At 36.4% G+C, this 24,134-nt stretch overlaps 1 protein-coding gene across 7 annotated transcripts in view; it reads left to right on the plus strand.

The window, feature by feature from the left end:
• The window catches only part of SCUBE3 (signal peptide, CUB domain and EGF like domain containing 3), a 134,054-nt gene that overhangs the window by 87,934 nt on the left and 21,986 nt on the right, over positions 1 to 24,134 (plus strand). For 4 of the 7 annotated variants that reach the window (XM_039339451.1, XM_039339432.1, XM_039339423.1 and 1 more), the window contains 5 exons: positions 4,850 to 4,897; positions 5,956 to 5,997; positions 12,776 to 12,892; positions 16,097 to 16,219; positions 21,473 to 21,589. In XM_039339451.1, coding sequence (XP_039195385.1) covers positions 4,850 to 4,897; positions 5,956 to 5,997; positions 12,776 to 12,892; positions 16,097 to 16,219; positions 21,473 to 21,589 — 447 coding nt within the window. The remainder of the gene's footprint in view (positions 1 to 4,849; positions 4,898 to 5,955; positions 5,998 to 12,775; positions 12,893 to 16,096; positions 16,220 to 21,472; positions 21,590 to 24,134) is intronic. The other 3 variants (XM_039339461.1, XM_039339470.1, XM_039339440.1) reach the window with 2 other exon arrangements.

Raw genomic sequence — 24,134 nt, forward strand, 5'->3', positions numbered from 1 at the left:
TTATTAAATTCAGCATTAAAATAGTTTCTTTAACATCAAAATCCACAAAAATACCCAAAAGAAATAATTGGGGAGTAAATTTAATTTTCCTTTTAAAAACCTTTTGAATGTTCCACCAAATCATAATCCAAAAAGCTTTAATATTTTTGCAAGTCCACCAAACATGAAAATAAGTTGCATCCAAGGAACCACATCTCCAACATTTGGGTTGCAAATTCGGATACATACAAGATAACTTTTTAGGATCCAAATGCCATCTATAAAACATTTTATAAACATTTTCCCTCAAATTTTGTGCTTGAGTAAATTTAACATTTCTAACCCAAATTATCTCCCAGGAATCCATTAAGATTGGTTCCTGTATATTCTGAGCCCATTTGATCATACAATCTTTTATTAACTCTGTTTCCGAATCCAATTTTATTAACTCATTATAAATTCTTTTGATATGAGCAAATTTCTGATCTTTAATCTGAATTACCAAGTTTTCATCTGTTAAAGTAATTCCCACCTTCTTATCTACCCTCCATCTCTCCATTATTTGTAAATATTGAAACCATGATTGTAAAATATTTTCTTGCCTTAACAAATCAAAAGACTTTAATTGCCAATCTGTACCTGACCAAATGAGCAACTCTTTATACAAAATATTATCAAAATTCACCCCCTTAGAAACCCCTTGAATTGCCTGTCCAGGAATCCCCCAAATGGGTATTTTATAGTTTAATTTGTAATAATACTTCTTCCAGACTCGAAGTATGGCATTTCTTAAAATATGTGACTTAAACACCCAATCTACTTTCTTATCAAAAACTAAATATGCGTGCCAACCAAATGATAAATCCCAGCCTTCAAGAACCAAAATATTTTTATTTGTTAAATGGAGCCAATCACTTACTAAAGTTAAGGTGGCCGCATCATAATATAATTTCAGATTAGGTGCTTTAAGTCCACCCCTTTCTCTAGCATCTTGTAAAATCTTAAACTTAACCCTTGATTTCTTGCCACCCCATATAAATTTATTGATACCCTTCTGCCACTCTTCCAAATTTGCATCCTTTTTCAAAATGGGTAACATCTGAAATAAAAAAAGAAACTTTGGTAGAACATTCATCTTTACTACTGAAATTCTCCCCAACAATGATAATTGTAGTTTTTGCCAGTCATTTAAGTCTTTTTGTACCTTTATCCACAATTGTTCATAATTATTCTTATACAATTTCCCATTATGCTACACATTCATTTTGTAGACAGCTAGTCTAACACATTGTGCAGCGGAATGGAAAGCATAAATGTGTTTCACATATTGATGGTACTAATGCTTCCTTAATTTAATGAATTTAAATCATGACTTTGTCAGAAATAGCATTTGGGGTTGTTAATAATAAAATGTAGATTAAAATGGAATTAAAATATAAAATAATTCAATTAAAACAATTAAAATGTACTTTCGCAAGCAAGCCGGTTAAAAAGCCAGGAGTCAGTCTGTATAAAATTAGCCTTGCCTGTTAAGCGTAAGAAAGAAAAGAAAAGAAAGAAAGAAAGAAAGAAAGAAAGAAAGAAAGAAAGAAAGAAAGAAAGAAAGAAAGTAGAGAAGGCTTGCCATGTCTCACTTCCTGTGGTACCAGCATCTGGAGTAACTGGTGGGAAGGACTTTTCTCACATTCTCAATGAGAACAGATCTCTCAAAGATCTTAAAAGTCAATGGTCTTTCAAAAATTGTTGGATAGGGCTTTGTAGGTTATAACATGTAGAATGAGTTGGGTCTCAAAGTGGATCTGAGACCAATGAAACTAACGTAAAAAAAGTCACATGTTTTATATAATATGTTCTGATTAATAGTCTGGCTGTAATAACTTGGACCAATTGAAGTTTTTGGACACGTTTGAAAGGCAGCTATATATAGAAAATGCTGTAGAAGTCCCCAAAAGATGTAATTTTTAGACATGTGTCTCCATAAGTAGATTTGACTTATCCAAAACTAGATGTCTATGAAGATTTTCAGTCATCTAGTTTTATCAAAAGTGGTTTTATGTTTAAAAAGGCAACTGGACTGATTTTTTTGAGGAAGAACAAGACATTTCACTTCCTACCCTGGAAACTTCATCAGTTGTATTGGATGGTGTAGGAGATGGAAGGATAGTTAGTGACGGTATCAAAAAATTAAAAAATCAGTCCAGTTGCCTTTTCAAAAATAAAAACCACTTTTTGATATATCCAAAAGTAAGCACACACTCGTATGTACTGTGAATATTTTTAGTCAATATCAAAACCTGGGATTTGTGAAACAGAGGTTTAAAAAAGGTATAAATACATCTAAAATAAACTGAATCTTTCTTCTGTCTTTTAATTGATCAGAAGAAGCTTCTGCCTCTTTATGAATTTTGACTTTATTTGCCCTCTTCTATTCCAATGCCAATTCAGATGCTTTAAACCTTGAACAATTTTTTGGGATTTAGATGATAATGAGATAGTTTGTATCTGTTGGATGTCTTCAATAAACTTGTGTCTTCAGGGAAACTTCAGGAAAAGTTTCTTATAAGCTACAACTAGCTAATATTGTCAGTCTCAACTCTTGGCAATTGCCTGGATAAATCCATGCAATTTTGTTGGCAGCATATTTGGAAGTGATTTGCCAGTTCCTTCATCCTATGACTGAGGGGAAGAATTCGATCCAAAGACATCCAGCAGATTTTGTACCTATGGAAATACTAAAACTCGTGATCTCCCATTTTTAGCCTTGCAGCTTTAATCACCAAATTATATCAAACTGGCTCATCACACACAAACCAAGAAATGGCATTATTAGTAAATACCTTTTGGCCAATCACCACTTGCCTCTTACCACTTAATGCAATGGCTTTTCCAAGAAGGGCCAAATTATCATAATATAGTGCTGGAAACAACCTAGCCATACTATGAGTATGGCATCAAATCCCAAAGATGCTTTTTCACAAGGCAACTGAACTTTCTTGCTTTTCTTTGAAGACCGTTTTGTTTCTCATCCAAGAAGTTTCTTCAGCTCTGACTGGATGGTGGGGAATGGAAAGATTTATATTCCTGCAGACAGCTGTTCATTTGCATTCTTTTAGCTAGTCTTTAAAGCTACCTAGAGGCTTATCTGTGTTTTCAGGGTCACACCCATTTGCACTACTTAGGTGACCCTTGAAGGCACACATTAGATTTTATGGAGCAATAGAGAGTAGAATATCAGTGTCCATTTATTCTCTTTTCCATTTTCAGGGAACATCTGTCTTTTCTCCACAATGTTACTTGACTCTGGGATTTGGTTCTCATTAGATCTAACAAGCCTGCACTCAGACGCTATGACTCTCTTTACTCCCTTTGGAATAATTTGTTCCACATGCTTGGTTTGCACTGCCCAGTTGCATGCTCTCTTCTGCTGCCAGCTTGTTGAACTGTGGCTTAGTCTTGTCCAATTAGCTATTTCTCTGTGAACTTTGCAAGTGTTTGATAGTAATTTGGAAACCTATAAAAGCCTGTTCATCAATGTATTGTAGATCATAGACTACATGCCTAATGAATGGTTCCTAGGAATTAGATCGCTTATCTGGTATATACAATTCTCAGAGAAAACGTATAAATTATCTCTAGAAACAAATACCTTTCAAGACTCTTAGATGAACAGATGCATGCAGGTTCAACACTTCAGATGTATATCGGAAGATCTAAGTAATGGTGATTTGAAAAATGCATTCCTATCCTAAGAAACTCTTATTACAAAGATTAAGGTTACGGTTCCATATATTGTATACTATGTAGACTTATTAGAATTAGGTTAGAGTTAGAGTGTAATTATTCATTTAGAATAATTAAATTTGGTGCAATTTCTTTTGAAGTAAAATTCATAGGAATACCGTAGGTTAGTAAATACTTTAAAATATATTGTAGCTGAAAGTTTATATAAGTAGCCTTCATTTAGCAACTATACACAATTTTTGCAGTGTAAAGCAATGGAAAGCTGAAGATCATAAGCACAATTGTGGTTTTACTCTGTGACTTACCAAGTTGTAGGTCCCAATTATGTTTGGTAAAAGAGGACAACCTCTATTTATATTTGATTAGATTAAATCAATCAATTAATTTAGCTTGCATCTAAAGAAATAAAGCTTTGTTATTAAGTGCTATGTGAACTCACTTTCTTCCCTTATCATCCTTTTTCCTTTTCTATTGCTCCTTTTTTTTAAAGTCTTTGAGTAGGGCCTTTAAATGCACATTTTAAACTGCAGTAGGAGTTTTTTCAGCTGGTGAATGTATTAGAATTCTATTTTTTTTAAGGACTACTATGTCCTGTGTCTTCTGACTGCTACTTAATTCACAAGCTGAATTTGGTTTATTAGCTTCATAATAAATTGTTCACTTTGCTATTGTGGACAGTCAAATTTGTTTTACAGGCATGCTTGCTTGCTACCCAAGGGTGTTGATCTATCTTCTAATAAAAAAGAACTTTTTCAAAGCTGCATTTACATTTAGCTATAAAAGACATTTAAATACTAACAGTATTAAATACTAATTTCTATCTATTGTCCACATATTTTTCTTCTCTGCCTATACCTATAAAAACCCACTAGATAGTTTTTAATAAAGTGAGAGTTACACTAGTGAACAGAGAGGAAAAATATTGTTGGTGAAAAGGAAATTAAATTGATCCATTGGCCAAATGACTTGGTTTTATCTAGAATTGTATGTGTAGTTGGGATGGGGAACCAGGGAGGGATATCACTGAAAATCTATGATTCAACTGTTCTTTGGGAATATTTACATTTTTAAGAAACCAAACTCCTTGCTGGACACTGTTTCTAAACCACTTTTTTATAATGTTAAACAGGGGAGAGGCACCTTCAACAGCACGTTACCCTCCCGACGTTTTCTAATGGTAAATATTTATGTTCTATATCTCTTTGAGGAGTTTAAACTATAGCCGCATCTTCTATTTGGAAATAAAATAACCAGGCACTCCTAACCTGCATGCCTCAGTTCACGTTGTGGAGAATAGGTGGCAGCTGCATTAACCAGAACAGCAGTTATTACTAACCATTTAACCTGCCAGCTTCTGCCCTTTCTAAAATCCATTTTTGCTCTTGAAATCTGCATGGCTCCATTTATTGAAAGAAATGTAGATAGGCCTGGAATTGTCCAGAGAAAGAGATACCCAGCCAATAGGATTATTCAAGAAGGAACAAACCAGTTCTGAAATGGAGGGCTTTAAGCAGCTGCTTGCTTTGCTTGTGCTCATCGCTGTTCTTTTGCTAGAAATTATAACTGTGGGCTCTTAAAAGCTAAGGATCAATCAATGTATTATATTACTTTCTTCTATATTGTGGGATCTTTAAAACCCATCAAAAAATTCACTTATTACCTGTCTTTCATCACTGCAGACTTCTGTAACAGAAGAATAAAAGTTATCATGCCATTAATGGGATCAGAGCATTATTTCATAAATGAAAAGAAGTCAACAAGGGATCAGTAACTATATTGAGAAATTGCTAGAAATAAATATAGCTCTACCTGAGAAAGTTGCTTTTGAGGCTATACTTCTAATTGTTAATGATTAGAAGATCTGTGGCAGATAGATGGGGATAGAATGGAGGTCCGTGTGACCTTTAAATTTGGGTTTGTTTTTTTCATTTCACACTTTCAGAATATAAGAGTTACTTATCCCTGTAACTTGTGTTTTTCTTTTTATCTACCTACCAAACACAGGAAATTTTTGACCCAATCCCACAGCAGACAAAATCATGAAATCACATATTTCCTCTCTAAATCACTTTCCCTCACTTTATGTCTATTTGTGAATTACTTCCCTCCCAAAATGCACCCTTCCCTCTCTTTCCCCTTTCCCCTTCCCTTCCTCCCCCTTCCCTTCCCTTCCCTTCCCTTCCCTTCGGATTCCTGCAGATGCTAAAAGTCTCTTAATTTTTTTTCTGTTCCCAGACAGCATTCCTGAAAATAAGATGGAGTTACACTTGATGATAAGTAGTTATCTTTCTTACAAGTTGGCCCTCTCTCATATCCATAAACCTTCAAAGGATGCTCTTTGAAATAACTGTTTATGATAGAAGGCAGCTAATCCAAGTCTGAAGTATTGGTAATACAGTGAGGGGAAAAAATTATTTGATTCCCTGCTGATTTTGTACATTTGCCCACTGACAAAAAAATCAGGCTAAATGTTTAATAGTTTTAATAGGTTTATTTAATAGGTTTATTTTAACAGTAAGAAACAGAATAACAACAAAAAAATCCAGAAAAACACATTTCAAAAAAGTTATAAATTGATTTGCATTTTAATGAGTGAAATAAATATTTGACCACTTTGCAAAACATGACTTAGTACTTGTTGGCAAAATCTTTGTTGGCTATCACAGAGATCAGATGTTTCTTGTAGTTGGCAACCAGGTTTGCACACATCTCAGGAGGGATTTTATCCCACTCCTCTTTGCAGATCCTCTCCGAGTCATTAAGGTTTTGAGGCTGACGTTTGGCAGCTTGAACCTTCAGCTCCACAAATTTTCTATAGAATTAAGATCTGGAGACTGGCTAGGCCACTCCAGGATCTTAATGTGCTTCTTCTTGAGCCACTTCTTTGTTGCCTCGGCCGTGTGTTTTGAGCCATTGCCATGCTGGAATCCACAATCTATTTTCAATGCCCTGGCTGAGGGAAGAAGATTCTTATCCAAGATTTGATGGTACATTGTCCCATTCATCGTCCCTTTGAGGGTTGAAGTTGTCCTGTCCCCTTGGCAGAAAAACACCCCCAAAGCATAATGTTTCCACCTCCATGTTTGACGGTGGGGATGGTGTTCTTGGGGTCATAGGCAGCATTCCTCCTCCTCCAAACACGGCAAGTTGAGTTGATGCCAAAGAGCTTGAATTTGGTCTCATCTGACCACAATACTTTCACCCAGTTCTCCTCTGAATCATTCAGATGTTGACTGGCAAACTTCAGACAGGCCTGTACATGTGCTTTCTTGAGCAGGGGACCTTGCGGGTGCTGCAGGATTTCAGTCCTTCACAGTGTAGTGTGTTACCAATTGTTTTCTTGGTGACTAATCTCCCGTGTAGTTCTGGGCTGATTCCTCACCGTTCTCATGATCACTGAAACTCCACAAGGTGAAATTTTGCATTTAGCCCCAAACCAATGGAGATTGACAGTTATTTTGTGTTTCTTCCTTTGTGAATAATCGCATCAACTATTGTCACCTTCTCACCAAGCTGCTTGGCAATAGTCTTGTAGCCCATTCCAGCCTTGTGTGGGTCTACAATCTTGTCCTTGACATCCTTGGACAGCTCTTTGGTCTTGGCCATGGTAGAGAGTTTGGAATCTGATTGATTTCTTCTGTGGACAGGTGTCTTTTATACAGGTAACGTTGAGATTAGGAGCACTCCCTTTAAGAGAGTGCTCCTAATCTCAGCTCATTATCTGTATAAAAGACACCTATGAGCCAGAAACGTTGGGCTGATTGATAGAGGATCAAATACTCATTTCACTCATTAAAATACAAATCAATTTATAACTTTTTTGAAATGCGTTTTTCTGGATTTTTTTTGTTGTTATTTTGTTTCTCACTGTTAAAATAAACCTACCATTAAAATTATAGGCTGATCATTTCTTTGTCAGTGGGCAAATGTACAAAATCAGCAGGGGGTCAAATAATCCCCCCCCCCATATATTGCTTAAGTTACATTTCCTGAAATTGAAATATAGAATATATATAGAATATTAATTATGAATGAATACATATCCCAGGATAATGTTCCGGATCCAATCTGGATTGGTCACCAGGACCAGAGGTTTTGCCTTCCGAGCTTTTAGACTCATTCCTTGAGGATAGGCTCCAGCATGAGTCCAAAAACTCGGAAGACAAAACCTGGGTGACCAACCCAGATTGGATCCTGCAGAATACTAATTCTCCATATCTGGAATCACTGTGATACTTTGGATCTTTCTTAGAGATATTCTATTTTCTGCCATGACGATTTTAACCCCTACCCCATGAGTGCAACGGAATTAAATCATCTTTGGCTGTACAGTATTAACTAGTATTTTACTCCTTCCATCGAAAACATCCAACTATAACTACAAAATGCATGAATTCTATTGTGCCTTGCTATCATGTCAGAGGCACATTAAACAAGTAGTGGGGAGAATTAGTTGTTTCAGTGTCTTTAGTAACTTGTCAGCCTTGTCTGCCATCTTTCTGATACTGTCTCTCTAAAGATTTGAAAATAGTGATACAAGAAATGCAACAAAATCTATTTGCAGGACTTGCAATCAAGTGCCTTCTGAATAGAAGCAAGGAATCTGGAATTTTGAAATTATTGCCTACATAAATGAAGAAAATGAAGTGGAGAAGAAATTATGAATAAAAGCACTGTTTTAGCTGAGCTCTTTTCATAATCCCAATGTATTTATGTTTTATTTTTTTCAAATTGGACTGACCTAATGGGGTGTGGAAAAAGGGGGCATAGGAAAGAGCCAAGATATGATGAATAGATTGTCCTAAGCCAAATACTTCCCGTTCTTGATGTGGTACTGTGATGTTTTCCCTGCCTGCTTGTCACATGCAGAAGAAGGAAATCAGCAAAGCACAAGGAACCAAGTGATCACTTTGTTGCACACCTGTCTGAGCTACTTGACCTTAATGCTGGACTGGTACTTAATTGGACTTCAACCTTTGGGGATGAAAATTTATTTCTGGGAAGTAATTCCCAGGAAAACAAAAATAAACAAAAGTGAGATATCGAACAAATAAAAATATATATTTTTGCCATGTCTTGGTCTAGCCTTGAATCCTAGATTTCCCAGGTGGTCTCCCATCTAAATACTAATATATTTAACTTTGCTTAGATTTCTAAATCAGTAAGGAGCAACCAGGTGCTGCTGCTTCCTAAGGTAGTATATAAGAGAGAGACATAAGAAAATCAGTTATATGTTTTATTTCTGCTTATGATTTTGAATTTTTTCAAAGGTTGTTTTATTCCGAGGTCCAGAACTCCACAGGACTTTGATGGCTATACAAAATTAGCAGAATCAAGAGTAGGAAGGGACTTTTGAGGTCTTACTCCAATCCCTGCTCAAGCAGGAAACCCTATAACATTTCAGACAAATGGTTATCCAATTTATTCTTAAAAATCTCCAGTGTTGGGGCAACCACAACTTTTTGCAGGCAAGCTGTTCCACTGGTTAATTGTTTTAACTGTTAGGAAATTTCTCCATAGTTCTAGGTTGCTTCTCTCTTTGATTAGTTTCCATCTGTTGCTTCTTGTCCTGCCTACAGCGCTTTGGAGAATAGCTTGACTCTCTCTTCTTTGTGGCAGCCCCTGAGATATTGGAACACTGCTGATCATGTCCCCCCTCGTCCTTCTCTTCATTAAACTAGACATACCCAATTCCAGCAACCGTCCCTTATATGTTTTAGTTTCTAGCCCCCAATTATCTTTGTTGTCTCAACATTTTTTTTATATTGTGGCGACCAAAACTGGATATAATACAGGTAGTCCTTGACTTACAACTGTTGCTTTAATGACTGTTCAAAGTTACAATGGTGTTGAAAAAAGGGACTTGTGACTGTTTTTCACACTTACAACCATTGCAGCGTCCCCACAGTCACATGATCAAAATTAATATGCGTGGCAACTGGTTCATATTTATGACGGTTGCAGCTCCTAGGGTGTTGTAGTCTTCTTTTCCGACCTCCTGACCAGGAAAGTCAATGAGGAAACTGTATTCACTTAACAAGCATGTTACTAAATTAACAACTGCAGTGGTTCACTTAACAATTGTGGCTAGAAAGGTTGTAAAATGGGGCAAAAATCACTTAATAAATGTTTCCCTTAGCAACATAAATTTTGGGCTCAATTGTGGTCGTATGGTGAGGACTACCTGCATTCCAAGTGTTGTCTTACCAAGACATTATAAAGTGGTACTAACACTTAACACTTCTTGATTCTATCCCTCTGTTAACAGAGCCTAGGATTGCATTGGCTTTTTTGGCAGCTGCAGTACATTTTCTTAAAGTACAAATTCTGTGTACTTTAGTTGTACTACATTCTGAAGCAAGAACATGCACTAGTAAAGTTGACTGTGCATTAGTTACTAAAAGGGTATTCTTCACTTCAGCATCTAATAAAATAAACAAAAGAGTAGAATCAGATTAGAAAGAAGTATGGAATTGTGCTAATAGTAGTTACCTCTATGCTGTTCTGTTAATCTATGTTATATTTGGTTTGTTAGTTCTTGGTGATTGCAGGAGAAATGTAATCATTTGCATTGTTCAATCTAAAATCAAATGCTGGTGATAAAGAAATTAGACTTTAAAAATCTAGTAAATCTAATTATGGACATATTTGGGAGTAAAGAATGAGCTAACAGTGTGCTCATAAAATTGTATAGTCCTAGAATTTGGCACACATGCTAAAGTTCTACAAAATTTTCCCTTTAAAAAGTTTAAGAAGTTAAATTAATCCTATTAAGGATTATTGTTTATTTTTTCCATGAATGAGTATGATCCCTATTTAACAGAGCTAATTTGGGAGAGAACTGTTACAGAATGACATAAAATCAGAGACAGTTTCAGTGATCAAATATTTGGGGAAACATGTAGCTAGATGAGATGTTACTTATAAAGCTGAACCACTTTTATGTGGTTTAATGAGTACCTAATAAATGTATAAAGAGATCCCGTAATCTGAGCACTAGGATGCAGTCAGTTTGAGTAGGAAAATAAGGCAGGAGAAGCAACAGCCAATGCTTATGTTGTATGCTGTAGATCACAAAAATAGATAGAAGATCTGGACTGATTATAGAACTTTTTGAGAAAAGAGACAGTAATAATGGAAGAGTTCATTCAGACATCTCTTGAAAAAAACAATTCAGCCGAGACAAAATTACTAGACAGAATTTCATAAACAGAAATCTTTGGAACCATAACAGTACAGAAGGGTTGCATACTTCCCAAAAATAAGACATGGACAATATAATTGCATAACACTTTAAGAAGGAAAAGAGGGGAGAGATTTAGAAAATAAGAGTTCCTAATTTAGGAAAATTGAGTGTTTTTCATTTGGGTGAGAAAAATATCAAAATTCAAAGCACGAAGCAGTATTGGATAACTGTAAATACAAAAAGGATCTGGATGTCTTGGTAAATTGTAAATTGAACATGATTCAAAAGTATGATCTAGTTGCAAAAATCTCAAACACTATTCTAAGCTTCAAAGTACAGTATAATATCAAGATGAAGAAAAATAATTACCTTCTACTCTGTATTGATCAGATGAGGTCTAGAATATTATATTCAGTTTTAGTAATTGGATATTTAGGACATTGACCAAGTGGAATGTTAGAAGGGAGCAATCCAGGAGATAAGGAGCTGAGAAGACTTATGAGGAATAGCTGAAAGCATTTGTTATTTATTTTTATCCTGAAAAAGATGACTTGAAGGGCTATCAACTGAAAGACAGGATACTCTTCTTCAGTGTTGTTCAAGAAGGCCAAACAGTGGGTTTAAATTACAAGGAAATAGATTTTGATTAGACATCATGCAAAATTTCCTAGTTGTAACAGCCATTCACCAATGGAGCCACCTGCCTTGGGAACAGATTCTGTTTACTGGAAGCATTTAAACAGAAATTAGGTTCAGAGGCATCCATGGGAGGGATGCAAAGGATGGAATAATTCTTGTGTCATTGTAACACAAGCTGCACCCATTTTGACGTTTGTTATGATGTTGCATACACATGCTTAAGGGATGGAACGTGCATCACAACACTCAATTTTTCATCTTGATGAGACCATAAGATAATGCATATGTGTCTAGTTGGGTTGCTATCTGACAGGGATTCTGTAGCCATGAATTGCTACACTTACGAGGTTTAGACTAGATGATTCTCAAGACTATTTTAAGCTTCTAGAAGCCTGAACAAGCATACAAATGGAAATGTAGATGCTCTGTTTTAGGGATAAGGCTCTTAAAAAAAAACATGATGCAACCCTTTCTTTCTATTCTCAAAATCAAGGACACTCAAGCTGTCATTCGTGAAACTATTATTTAATGGGGACCAGTTGCAATTTTCTGTTCCATTATTGCATTCTGCAGTAAAAGATTACATATTTAATAAACATTTGTGTAAACCATTGATACCCAGATCATAAATTCTTGCTATCTTGACATGGATTTTTGCCATTATAAATAACTGGGGCAAGCTTAAAAAAAAAGATAGCCGTAATTTTTAAATCTCACAGAAGGTATAAGTGTATGTGGATGGCTAAAGGAAGAAACTTTGCAGTTGTTCTTTTCCCCTGCAAACATTGTCTCCATATTTGCTGGGAAGATGGTGATGGAGAAGCAGGTTTAAAGGTAGAAAGTAGGCCTGATTTGCTTCTGATTTGCTCCTGCGTCCTCCACTTTCCTGCTCAAAAAGCCTCTTCTGCCCTACTCTTTTTTCAAGTAGACTCATTTCTAATATCGTAATCTAGAGGAGAGAAAAAATACTTTCTAAAAAAAACCCCAAGCTTTCACTTTTCAGGTGTTTGGATTTGAGTCTAAGTGATGTATTCAGATTTTTTTATTTAAGCCAAGTAATTTTTTGCTTCAGAAACAGTGTCATCATTCCATAAACCCAGCTCTTAAGATACGTCATTCCTATATTAGAATATTTGTAGAACTGCATATCCGTGTTTAAAAGATGCTGGAAAAATCTTAAAGGTATGTATACTTTAAAATAATTTTAATTGGATTTTGATCTTCTTTCAGAGACCTGTGCTGTTAACAATGGAGGCTGTGATAGCAAATGCCATGATGCAGCCCTAGGAGTTCACTGCAGCTGTCCCATGGGATTCATGCTTCAGCCTGACAGAAAAACTTGCAAAGGTAAGATGCAACCAAAGTCTTTATCTAGTAAATGGAAATGGTTCTCTGATGCAGAGAAAAGGATACACCTATGTCCTTCAACTGGGATTAATTTTGCATTAAGAAGAAACTGAGGTTTGTAAGAGCCATTGTGGTGCAGTGGTTAGAATGTAGTATTGCAAGCCAACTCTGCCCACAGTCAAGAGTTCAATCCTGACTGGCTCAAGGTTGACTCAGCTTTCTATCCTTCTGGGGGTTGGTAAAATGAGGATCCAGATTGTTGGGGGCAATATGCTGACATTATAAACCACTCAGAGAGAGCTGTAAAACACTGTGGAGAGGTATATAAGTCTGAGTGCAATTGCTATTGTTTTTAAAGAATGATCTGAAAAAATTTGCTGAGAAATAAATGAGACTTCACAAATGGATGGAGTCTGTGTTCTGTCTCTGGCAGCTCCAGGGAATGTGACCTTAGTTAAAAGTAAAAAAAAAAAAAAAAAAAAAAAAACCACTAGCTCCTCTGCTGAAAGCTGTCTAACCAGCTTACTGATTCCAGATCCCATTTGTTTCATTATTATTTTTCAGAGCTCATTAACTCTAAGATGCTGGAGTTGCAGGAAGACATAATACCCCAGAACTATATTCTCTGTGTCTGAGAGTTTATTACTGTTCAGAGCTATTTTATTTCTAATACATTTCAGTGACAATAACAGTAACGGTGACAATTCATTGTGCTTGCTGAAGTTCGATGGATTGGGGCAAGACAAGGGAGCAATTTTAGATGACGTCTGGTTGAGCTTGTTTTCTGGGATTCATCAGTTTTAACAGACCATTTCCTAGCAGTAAATTTTCTGGCATGTGCTAGAAGTAAAAATATTTCTTTATAGATAGTAGGAACTTTATAAGAGTTTAGGGAATTAAGCGAAGCAGGGAATATGTTCTTTCTACCTTTTTTGGCAAAAGAATTCTAAAAATACAGCTAACTTTATAATATAATAATTTGGCTCTTATTTGAAATTAATTGTTGGAGAGAAAATGTGTTGATTCTTTGTTGTCTTTGCTGCTATCTTTTAAAAGCAAACAGAGGACTATAAATGAGGGGTGTTACTGTCTGTAAATTTTTCCTTTGTAAATTATTACAGCCTATTCAGCAGACACTTTCAATTGCTTATGAATACTTTTGAAATCAATCTTTTTCTGGCTTTTAAAAGTGGTGATGTCTTATGTTGCTGCTGCTTTAAATTATTTTAATTTTTAAAAGATATATTGTTTCATTAATCTTTTTGTGATCTTATGTTCACTTAACTGTTATAAATGAGCTTTGTCTCAGAAAAAATGTGATGAAAATTGCAATAAATAATTTGTTGTAGTCACATTTGTATAGTCTACAAAACTATATATTTACATTTTATTATGATTAAAGCTTTTTTAGCAACATTGACTCTATGAAATATGTTGGGTTGAGAGAGACTGAGAGTCACTCAGGGAGTTTCAAGAGTTCATAGAGATTTGAACCTGGGTCCTTCCAATTCCAGGGCCACCATACTCCTATACTACAGTCTCCTCTTTTTCTCGCTCTCCTCTGTATTTCCTTACATGGGGATCTTAGAACAAAATTATGACTTCTTCCTAAACACAACTAGACAGTATTCTTAGAAATCTCCCAAATACTAATGAAGTTTCAGAAAAGCTGCATTTTGGATTTAATCTATATTAAAAGAATCTGTCCAAGTCAATTTAACTTGGTTTGGAAGTTAACCAAATCCAGTGCTTATCTTTATCTGAACTATCATAAAATTTCCAAGCAGTACTGGATAGTTGGGTAACAAGCACTGAATCTGTAAATACCCTACAGCACAAGGAATTATAGATAGATCTCAATTTACAACCATTCAGTCAGCAAGTGTTCAAAATTATGACGATGCTAAAAGAAGGGATTTATCATTGGTCCCCAAAGTTACAGCTGTTGGCACACCTCTGCAGTCATGTGATCAAAATTTGGCCACTTGGCAGCTCATCCTCATTTACAACCACAGGGATGCTTCAACTCTGCCCCATCTGCTCCCTCCCCGCATCTATATCCTTTTGGCCCCTGCATTCCACGTCCCTGCCATTTGCCACCACCTTGTTCCTGCTCCTGGCCAAGAATGCTCAATCTGGTTATTCGCAAAGCAGCTGCTGGCCACATGAGGCTTCATCCCCCCTAAGTTATTGATGGCAGTTTCCTTATAAGACCTGGGGAAGATAGGCTCATGTGGTCAGCAGATGCCTCACAAAGGGCTCATGCCTCATCAGCAGTGACAACAAGAGGAAGGTGAAAGTCAATTGGGGTGGTTGAGCTGGGGCAGGGAGCTCAGTGCAGCAAAGATCTCAGAGCACTGAGTGCCAGGGATCTTGGGCATGCAGGAGGTGGCAGAGATCTTGGAGTGCAGAATGGCAAAGGTGACTTTGGCTAGAACTGGGCTGGGGTGGCTTCGGCTTTATGCCACTCTGCTGGGCCAGACTGGGGCTGCACTTAGTGATGCTCTGCATTGCAGTTCAGGGGCTTCTTGCAGCCCCAGAGTCCTGGTGCCCCAAGAAACTCTTTTGCGCTGCACTGCTGGGCCAAATTGGGGCTGCAATTTTGAGCTTCACGGAGGCTCAGGAGCTTCTTGCAGCCCCAGAGCACAGCACACCTGGAAACTCTTGAGCGGCAGCATGTCAGTCAGCCCTTGAGCCATGAACTTCTGGGATTGTTTGCGGCCCCGCAAGGCAAGGTAGAGGGTTGTCAAAAGGCCAGAGTTGTGGGGGGAGGTAGGTGGATGGTGGATTGAAAAGGAGGCAGTCCCCTACCTTTCCAAGGCTTGGGACTGGGAGCACCAAGTCTGGGAATGACTTGGATCAGGGTGGGTACTTGTATAACAACTTGTTATTCTTGGTTAATGACAGCAGCGAGGAGTGCTAGGATTGCTGGCACTAAGTGATGCAGGCACATGGCATCATGCTTTGTGACCGCATCACTTAACAACAGAAATTTTGGACCCAATGATGGTCATAGGCCAAGAACTATCTGTATGAATACAGATCAAAATTAGCATTTAAATTGAATCTGAACAGAAAAATCCAAGTCATTTGTCCTGTTCCTCTTTTGTTGACTCCTCCTTTGATGGCACTTATATGACATTTTTTATACCTTTTTTTGTACCTAAGCATGTTTTGCTGTGTTGTTTTCCCTCCTTATTACAGATATAGATGAATGTAGATTGAACAATGGTGGCTGTGACCACATCTGCAGGAACACAGTGGGCAGTTTTGAATGCAGTTGTAAAAAGGGATATAAATTGCTTATCAATGAAAGGACATGCCAAGGTAAAGTCTTCTCATATCTTACTGGAAATAATAATGAAGCAGTTATTTAAATATGAATATTTAGGAATGGAGTTTAATCACATATGAAACACTCTAATTCAATTTCTTTTTTGATAGTCAGCATAAGAAACAACCATCTATGAGGTCTGGATTTCAATGATTCATAGCTTTGAGTTTGCTATTTGCTATTTTATGTAATATGAATATAAGAATATTAGATTGGCCCTACTCTGGATCAGATTGATGCTTATCTTAGTCCCGCATTTTGTTTCTTACAATAGCCAAACTGATTCCTCTAGTGCAGGAGTGTCAAACTGGCGGCCGCGGGCCGGATACGTCACACACAGGCCACGGCCACCCCAGCTCTGCAAAAGCAAAAAATGTTGCAATAGATCACGTGACGCAATTGAGTTTGACTCCTGTGCTCTAGTAGTGTGTTCGCAAGCGTGAGATTTTTGCTGTTGTTCCATTACAATTTATTATTTAGTGGTAGAGTGCTCTCAACCTGGATGTATCATTGAATCTTGGTAGACTTGTTATAATAATGATCTTGTCCAAATATTTATTCATTCTTGTTCTAAAGCCATCCAAGATAGTGAATCTCCTAATTTCATAGGGAAATTATGTTCTGTGTAAAAAAGTGCTCTTTTAAGTCTGTTCTAAATTGACTTCTAATTGGCTTCATTGGATGACCCCTGAAGCCAGTATTTTGAAAATGCTATCCATCTTCTCCATGCCATATATAATTTTATGGACCTTGATCATGTCCTCCTTCAATCATTATTTTTCCAGTCTGAAGAATCTTAAATATTTTTGCCTTTTCTCATAAGGAAAATATTTGACCCTCCTGGTCCTTTTGGTTGAATAATGGTTAACAATGTTGGCAGTTTTATTTTCATTCTCATTCTTAATGAATGTCCCATGGAATTTGTCTTTTTCACAGTTGACACACATGCTGAGCAAGTATTGCCATTACTTATGTAACCCCAAGACTTTTCCAGGTTAGTTACAGACAGCACAGACTTCATCAGTGCATGTGTAAAGTTATGATTTTTTGCTGCAGCATACATCATTCTGGAATGATTATTCGTCTAACGTAGAGATCCGTGAGAGCCTTTCATAGCCACTTTTTTACCATCCTGAATACTGGAAGTTTGGAAGTTTATTATATATCCTTAGGTCAAGATCATTTATAAATAAAAAATGCAGATCTCAGTACAGTCTTACAAGGCTTCCATATCCCTCCATTGAGAAAATTATCCATTTATTCCAACATAAGCATTTTCATTACCTTGTCTAATTTTTTTTTTCTGGTTAAAATATAAAGAACTTCTTAATATTTTCCCCCTAATAACAATAACAATCACCCTCACCCTTTGTCTTTAAGGCATTAAGGGGAGATTTGACTTTGCTAATTTTTCTTTTCAAGCTGCAGCCATATAACTGTTGGGTCTTGTTCTCCTCCCTAAACATAATTTCCCTATGAGCAGCAGGAAATGCTGCCTCCACAATGCACTTTTATCATGATTAGGTCCATGCTGCACTGCTATCCTCAGAGCTTTCAAATATAACATTCTTTTTTTTTTTGGGAAAATATTTTATTGGTTTTTTAATTTTTAAGAAAAATTACTCAGGACACACCGTGGTGTTTGGGTAATCAGACATTCCAAAGTAAAAACATAAATAAACAACTCAACTCAATACATTCACTGTCTCCTCTCTATTTCCCTCAAATAACATAATACGTTTAAAATATTCCATTTCTAAATTAAATTTCTATTACTACTAAACCTGTTTTAAATCTTTATCCGTTTACAATTACCAAAATCAAATTTCACTTTAACTCAACAAGTTATCAATTCAGGTATCCCTTCCAGATATATTCTAGTTCTTAATTTCTCTCATCCCTCCTTTTATCACCAATCTCATTTATTTCTTCTTCCATTACACAATAGCTATCTTAGTTAAAAAATAATATTAATTCACTTCAATTCATTACAGACACTTCAAATTTCATCCAATTGATTGTCATACCTTATCACATCTATGTTATTGTACAAAAAAATCATCTAAGTTAAAACACTCTACTCATTATTAAAACCATCCCAATCTAAAAAATCAACATTTTTTTCAATTCCAATACATAATTTTCATCAAAATAAATCTGTTATTCCAAAAAGTATTCTTAATTTATTTAAAATATCTTTTCTAAAGATCACCTTCATATATATATGTTTATATTTTTTCTTGCTTCTAACTCTAAATCATAATCCTTAAAACAAACCATAAATCAAAAATTGCCTTTAAATCCATTACACAATTTTAAATTTCTCTTTTCAGTCTAATTCTGGCTTTTTTCCTGTGCCAAGAAGGTTTCCATAGGGACGCTTCCATTTCAGCCAGTAGATGTGTCTTTGTTGCTTGCAGTAGCCTTTGCAATAATCCTCTGCATTAGACGTCTATTTCTCTCCTCCTTGAAGGGTCATTGCTTTGTAGTTTAAATTCTCAGTCTTTGCTTCTTCGGCTCCTCTAAGTTGCAGATGCTCTCCTCCTTGAAGCGTCGTTGCGTTGTAGACTTCCGGTTCCGGTTTGTGGCGTCTCTAGTCTCACGGGGAGACTTCTCTCCTCATCGGCTAGCTTTCCCTCCGCCGGCAGACCCTTATGCGGGTCCAAAGTCACCCTGGAGGGTGCAACTTCTGTCAAGCAGGCTCTGCTCGGCTGCTGAGGAGCAGCGGCTCCCTCAGTTGTCCGAGCCATCTCTGAGGGCCGACGGAGAAGAAGATCGGCCAGTAAAATGGCTGATCACCCTGCTGCTTCAAACCATAAGTCAAAGAACATCTAAGCTGTAAAAACCCCCGTGGTGAATCCGGGTGAGACTTTTCTTTGTTATTCTCTCTATTCTATTTTGTTTTTTCTACCTGAAAGAGCCTTTTTGGAATTACTTCCCTGGCTTGAAAAAGCAGCTTCTACATTTTTTGGGAAGAAAGGCGTTCTGTAAAAATAGAACAAAATTTTAAAGACTATATTTACTTTTATATTTTGGGGGGTACAGAAAAAAAAATTTTCCTGTTTTTTTCCTCTTTTTCTAAGAACTGTACTATCACCCTATGCTGGAAGATTATTTCTTTTTCACATTATACTTTAAAAGATAGAAAAACGGAAATGGCTTTGGAAAAGACCTTTTTAACTTACTGAGGACATCTAGTGGTGAAAATGTAATACTGCAGCCTCTGGTTACTTGGTTTGAAGACAGCTGACCTTCAAAATACTTTCAAAGAGGAAAGATAAGCTGGGTAACTGTGGGAACTGTGGGGGTGGATATTGCCTAAATTATATTAAATATAGCCTCCACAAAAAAGAAAAAAGAGACTCTTTTTAATTACTGTCAAAATGAAGAAACCTCAGTCACATTTAAACTGTACACTTATATTGGAAAAGATCTATGAGGCTACTGCAGAAATATGTGCTACAATGAAAAAGTTTACTACAGAACTAAGATCTAGGGATTTCACTTCAAATGTTCAAATGGACGTCCAGACTATATCTGACTATGGTATAAATCAAAATATATTAGAAGAGGAATCAACAGAGATAAAAGAGGAACTTATTCTATCTTACAAACCTTCCATCTGCAACTTTGAGGAACAGAAGAAGCAAAGACTGAGATTTCAAACTACAAAGAGCTTTCAAATATAACATTCTAAAGGCCATGAGGATGGTTCCCTCAGTTGAAATTCCAGCCCTTTCATTGTCATCTACATGTGAAAAGCCACTTATATTTGCCAGGCACAATGCAGTACTTTGTCCTGCAATTTTTAATCAATTGTTGATTGACTGATTTTTTTAAAAAATAATTCTTTATACCTTAAAATTATGACCTCTAAATTCTGTCAAAATGTTAGAGCATTTTGTAATCTCTTGGCTTCAATAGAGTGGTTGACCAGCTGCTGAATAAGAGCTAGATTTTCAGAAAGAGGTTTAACTATGGGATTCATTGTGGAAGTTGTAAATTCCCCAAGGGCATTGTATGAGAAGAGAGATGAGGAGCCAAGGCTTTGGGGATCAGCAGCCAATGAGAGGTGAATTCCTGGGCAGATATACAGCAATGTGTCCTTTGAATGATCCTACTAGTGATGTTCAGTTTCAAGGCTTTATATTCTCAATGTTGCTAATCAACATGGCCCTGCATTGCCTATATGCAGTAGCAGGATAAGAGGGAAAACACAGTTTCCAGAACAGAGGGCCAAAAGTCAACCTTGGACTCCCTCAGGTGCAGATAGATGATGAGATATGCAGGCCTGTACTTTGGATATGGATAGTGGGCTGTGTGAATTTGTCCTGTCTTTTTTTTCACCAACTATTTCACCAGTTCAGAAGTTTCAGTCAAATATGACTGTGTTGGACTCTCTTGGCAGTTTCTCTTTTGTACATATGCTAGATCAACAGCATTGTGGTTATTATATGCATTTGGATTATAACATATTTTGTGTCTATCACAGTTACCCTTTAGGATTAAATTTAGGATTGCACCTCTCTGGTCAGTTGCAAAAGCAACCATTCTAAGGCATAGATATTTAGGGCATCTTGAAATTGGCTGTATTTGTTATAGCCTGATCATAAGGGGTGATTGAAATCCTCAAATATTAAAACTTCTCCATTACATGAATCCATGATTTCTTTCACCACCTCAGGACATCTAGAATTGTGATAAGATGGGTAGCAATATAACCTACAGCTAATAGAGATTTTAACCAGAAATGGCAATCAGTAATGATTTTGGAACTTAATTTGTACTTTATTTTTGGGCTGGGGGGGCGGTCAAAGAAAAATCATGCTACCAAAGTAAACTTGTTAATTGCTATTAGAATGACATTTACTCCTAATGTTCTCCTAATCCTGGGCAATTTGGTAAAGTTTCACACTTTCTGGTTAGTAAAAAAACAAAATAATCCCAATCTCCAGGCATACTAACTATACATTTTTTTTATTATTCATTCATTTTTATCCTGCCTTTATTATTTTCATATATAATTCAAGGTGGTGAACATACCTAACACTCCTTCTCCCTATTTTCTCCACAACAAACCTGTGAATTGGGTTGGGCTGAGAAAGAGTACTGGCCCAAAGTCACCCAGCCAGCTTTCATGCCTAAGAATTCATTATCTCTTCATTTCTAGCCTGATGTCTCAACCACTAGACCAAATTGGCTCCATTTATTGCAATGTAGCTTATGTCTCTTTTTCCTGTTTCCAGATATTGACGAATGCTCCTTTGATAGAACTTGTGATCACATCTGTGTAAATACACCAGGGAGTTTCCAGTGCCTGTGTCACAAAGGCTACATGCTGTATGGAGTCACCCACTGTGGAGGTATCAGTGTGATAGTTGGCGATGTATGGAACATTATCCCAGTCACTTTTTTGGTACCTCTTTTGTGAATCTTCATCCTGCTGCCTCTCCCAATGAGTAACATCTTCTTTCTTCTTTTAGGCAGAGCACTTAGTTCAGTTTGTTTGGCTTAGGTAGCCCTGGAATATGATTGGACACAATATATTTGGAGAACCATGTTACTCACAAATTTGTCTGCATAGTTAGCATTTATAAATATAATGTGCTGCATTTATAAATATAATGTGCTGCATAGTTAGTATTTATAAATATAATGTTTATCATCAGAATGCTTTGCTCTTAGCCAAAATTGTAACTTGGATAAATGGATTATGACATTTCAATAACAGATTCAGTAATAATTATTATGCAGATAGTGTTAGATGGCAGTGGTTGATCAGGATATTAGACAGGACCACAAGAAATTAGGATGAGACTATGTGTTCAAATGAGGCATTTGCTGTGCATATGGAATAATATTCTATATTCCATATTCAATGATCTAGAACTTCCAACAGTCTTCTTGGTATAAGATAAAGAGAGAGACAGAGCACAGAAATTTTTGCTGATCTAGAGTTTTCTCAACAGCTTCATATAAATTTTAGAAAACATAGAGGGCAAATAGAAACTCAAAGTATGGCATAGTCAGCGTTCAAGAAACCAAACAGCAGTCCCTAGCATAATTTTTAGGAGCATTTAGCCAAGACCCTTACTGACTAAACATTTCAATATACTGTGATAAATAGCTTGAAAGCTGCTGAGAAATCAGTACAACTAAACCATGATTAATGCCTGCTATTTACTTACCAGAATAATTCATCTACTAGCATGATGAATGAATTCCTTACTACAGCCAAAGATCATAAAATAGTCTACAAGATCTGAAATATTCAGACAATAATACATACATACATAATAAAACAAACAATAACATAAAGTCAGTAAGATATTATGTTCAACAGCTGGACAGATGGATTCCAGTTTTGTTAGGATCCCCTTGTTATCTCTTGCCACAGTCAGTGTACTGATAGGAAAAAAATTCTACATTTAACTCATAGTAGGCCTTCAGTCTACAAATAAAGAATAAAAAAGGTTGAGAAGAAATTTGTCTTAGAAAAATTACTGAAAGGGTGATAGAGAATAAGTCTGCTGTATAAATCCCTATAAAATTCACAGCATCACAGAACATGCCAACTGTTCCACTTTTCCTTGAGGCACATGGTTAGATACCCCTTTTATAGGGAAAGCTAATACTGTATATCTACCTTCCAGCATGGAAGAATGTTAAATCAAAGCTGTAGGAAGATTGTATGATGGTTAAACAGTTCCAAAGGAGGGTTTACAGTAATTGCTGACTAGCTTAAACTTGTTTTGTGATTCATTGTGTAGGATTTGGATGCTAAGTTAATCATAATCCATAGAAAGCAGAACCTTTGGAAAGAGGGAGAGAGGCAATTTATTGAATGTGTTCTTCTAGCAGACAAAATTTATTAAATATTATTAGAAGAGCTAGGCACGTCAGACAAAAGTTAAACTTCAATCAGAGAATAAAGATAGTTACCCAAACCTTATCACTTTAAGTAAATCAGTTTGTTGCCACAAGAAGGCATGGGGATGAACCTGGGTTTCTGAAGCACTGTTCTTGAGATTTTGATTGTTTCTACAAGGAAATAATTGGGATATGGCACTAATCCAGACATGTCAAACTTGGACGTCACGTGACATCACGCAATGTATTGGAGCTTTTTCTCCACTGCCAGCAATGGGGTGGGTGTGGTTTCCTGGTGATGCGTCCGGCCCGCGGGCCAGCAGTTTGACACCCCTGCTCTAATCAAATCCCATATTAGAACTTAGCCTCCAGTAATTTGATGGCACAAAGCACAAAACTGCCTCCTTGAGTCAAAAGAACTTAAAATATATGCCACTTTTTTTTTTGTACTATCTACAATACACATACTCATTTTGGGCCTCCTTGCCTAAGGAATGGAATACTAGCCTTATAGATTTAAATAATTTAACTTGCTTGGTGATTTTAGCACAGATGTTCTAATTGTTCATCTTGGAGCTTTTGGCAAATGCTACATCATTTGTCTTGTCTTCTGATAATTAATTAAAAGATAATTGTCAGTATTATAGTGATAAAAAATCTTCAATGCTCTCCTGAAATTGATTTATGATTGTGATAAAAATAACTTCATTATATCATAAAGTAGTATAAGCAAAAGTTGTCTAGCTTTTATAGGATAAGGAAGGCTCAGATCATGTCAGAACTTGATTAAAATGCTCTTTATGTCCAAGCTCACATTTAAAGCCAGGTCAGAAAAAATGTCTGCTCCATATTGTTTGTTTCATTCCATGTAAGTCACTGTTGCATAGAGTGAAGTATGGTGTATAGGAACCTACTTCAGCCTCAATTAAATGTTTCAGCAAACCATTTGCACTGATCTGTGGGCTCTGTTTTGTAGCTCTGATTACTTTTCAAGGAGTTCTAACCAGAATCTCTCTTGATCTTTCAGATATTGCCTTG

Source organism: Crotalus tigris, unplaced genomic scaffold (assembly GCF_016545835.1).
Source record: "Crotalus tigris isolate CLP2741 ecotype Arizona unplaced genomic scaffold, ASM1654583v1 scf7180000017550.10884619, whole genome shotgun sequence".
In the NCBI taxonomy this organism is placed as follows: domain Eukaryota; kingdom Metazoa; phylum Chordata; class Lepidosauria; order Squamata; family Viperidae; genus Crotalus; species Crotalus tigris.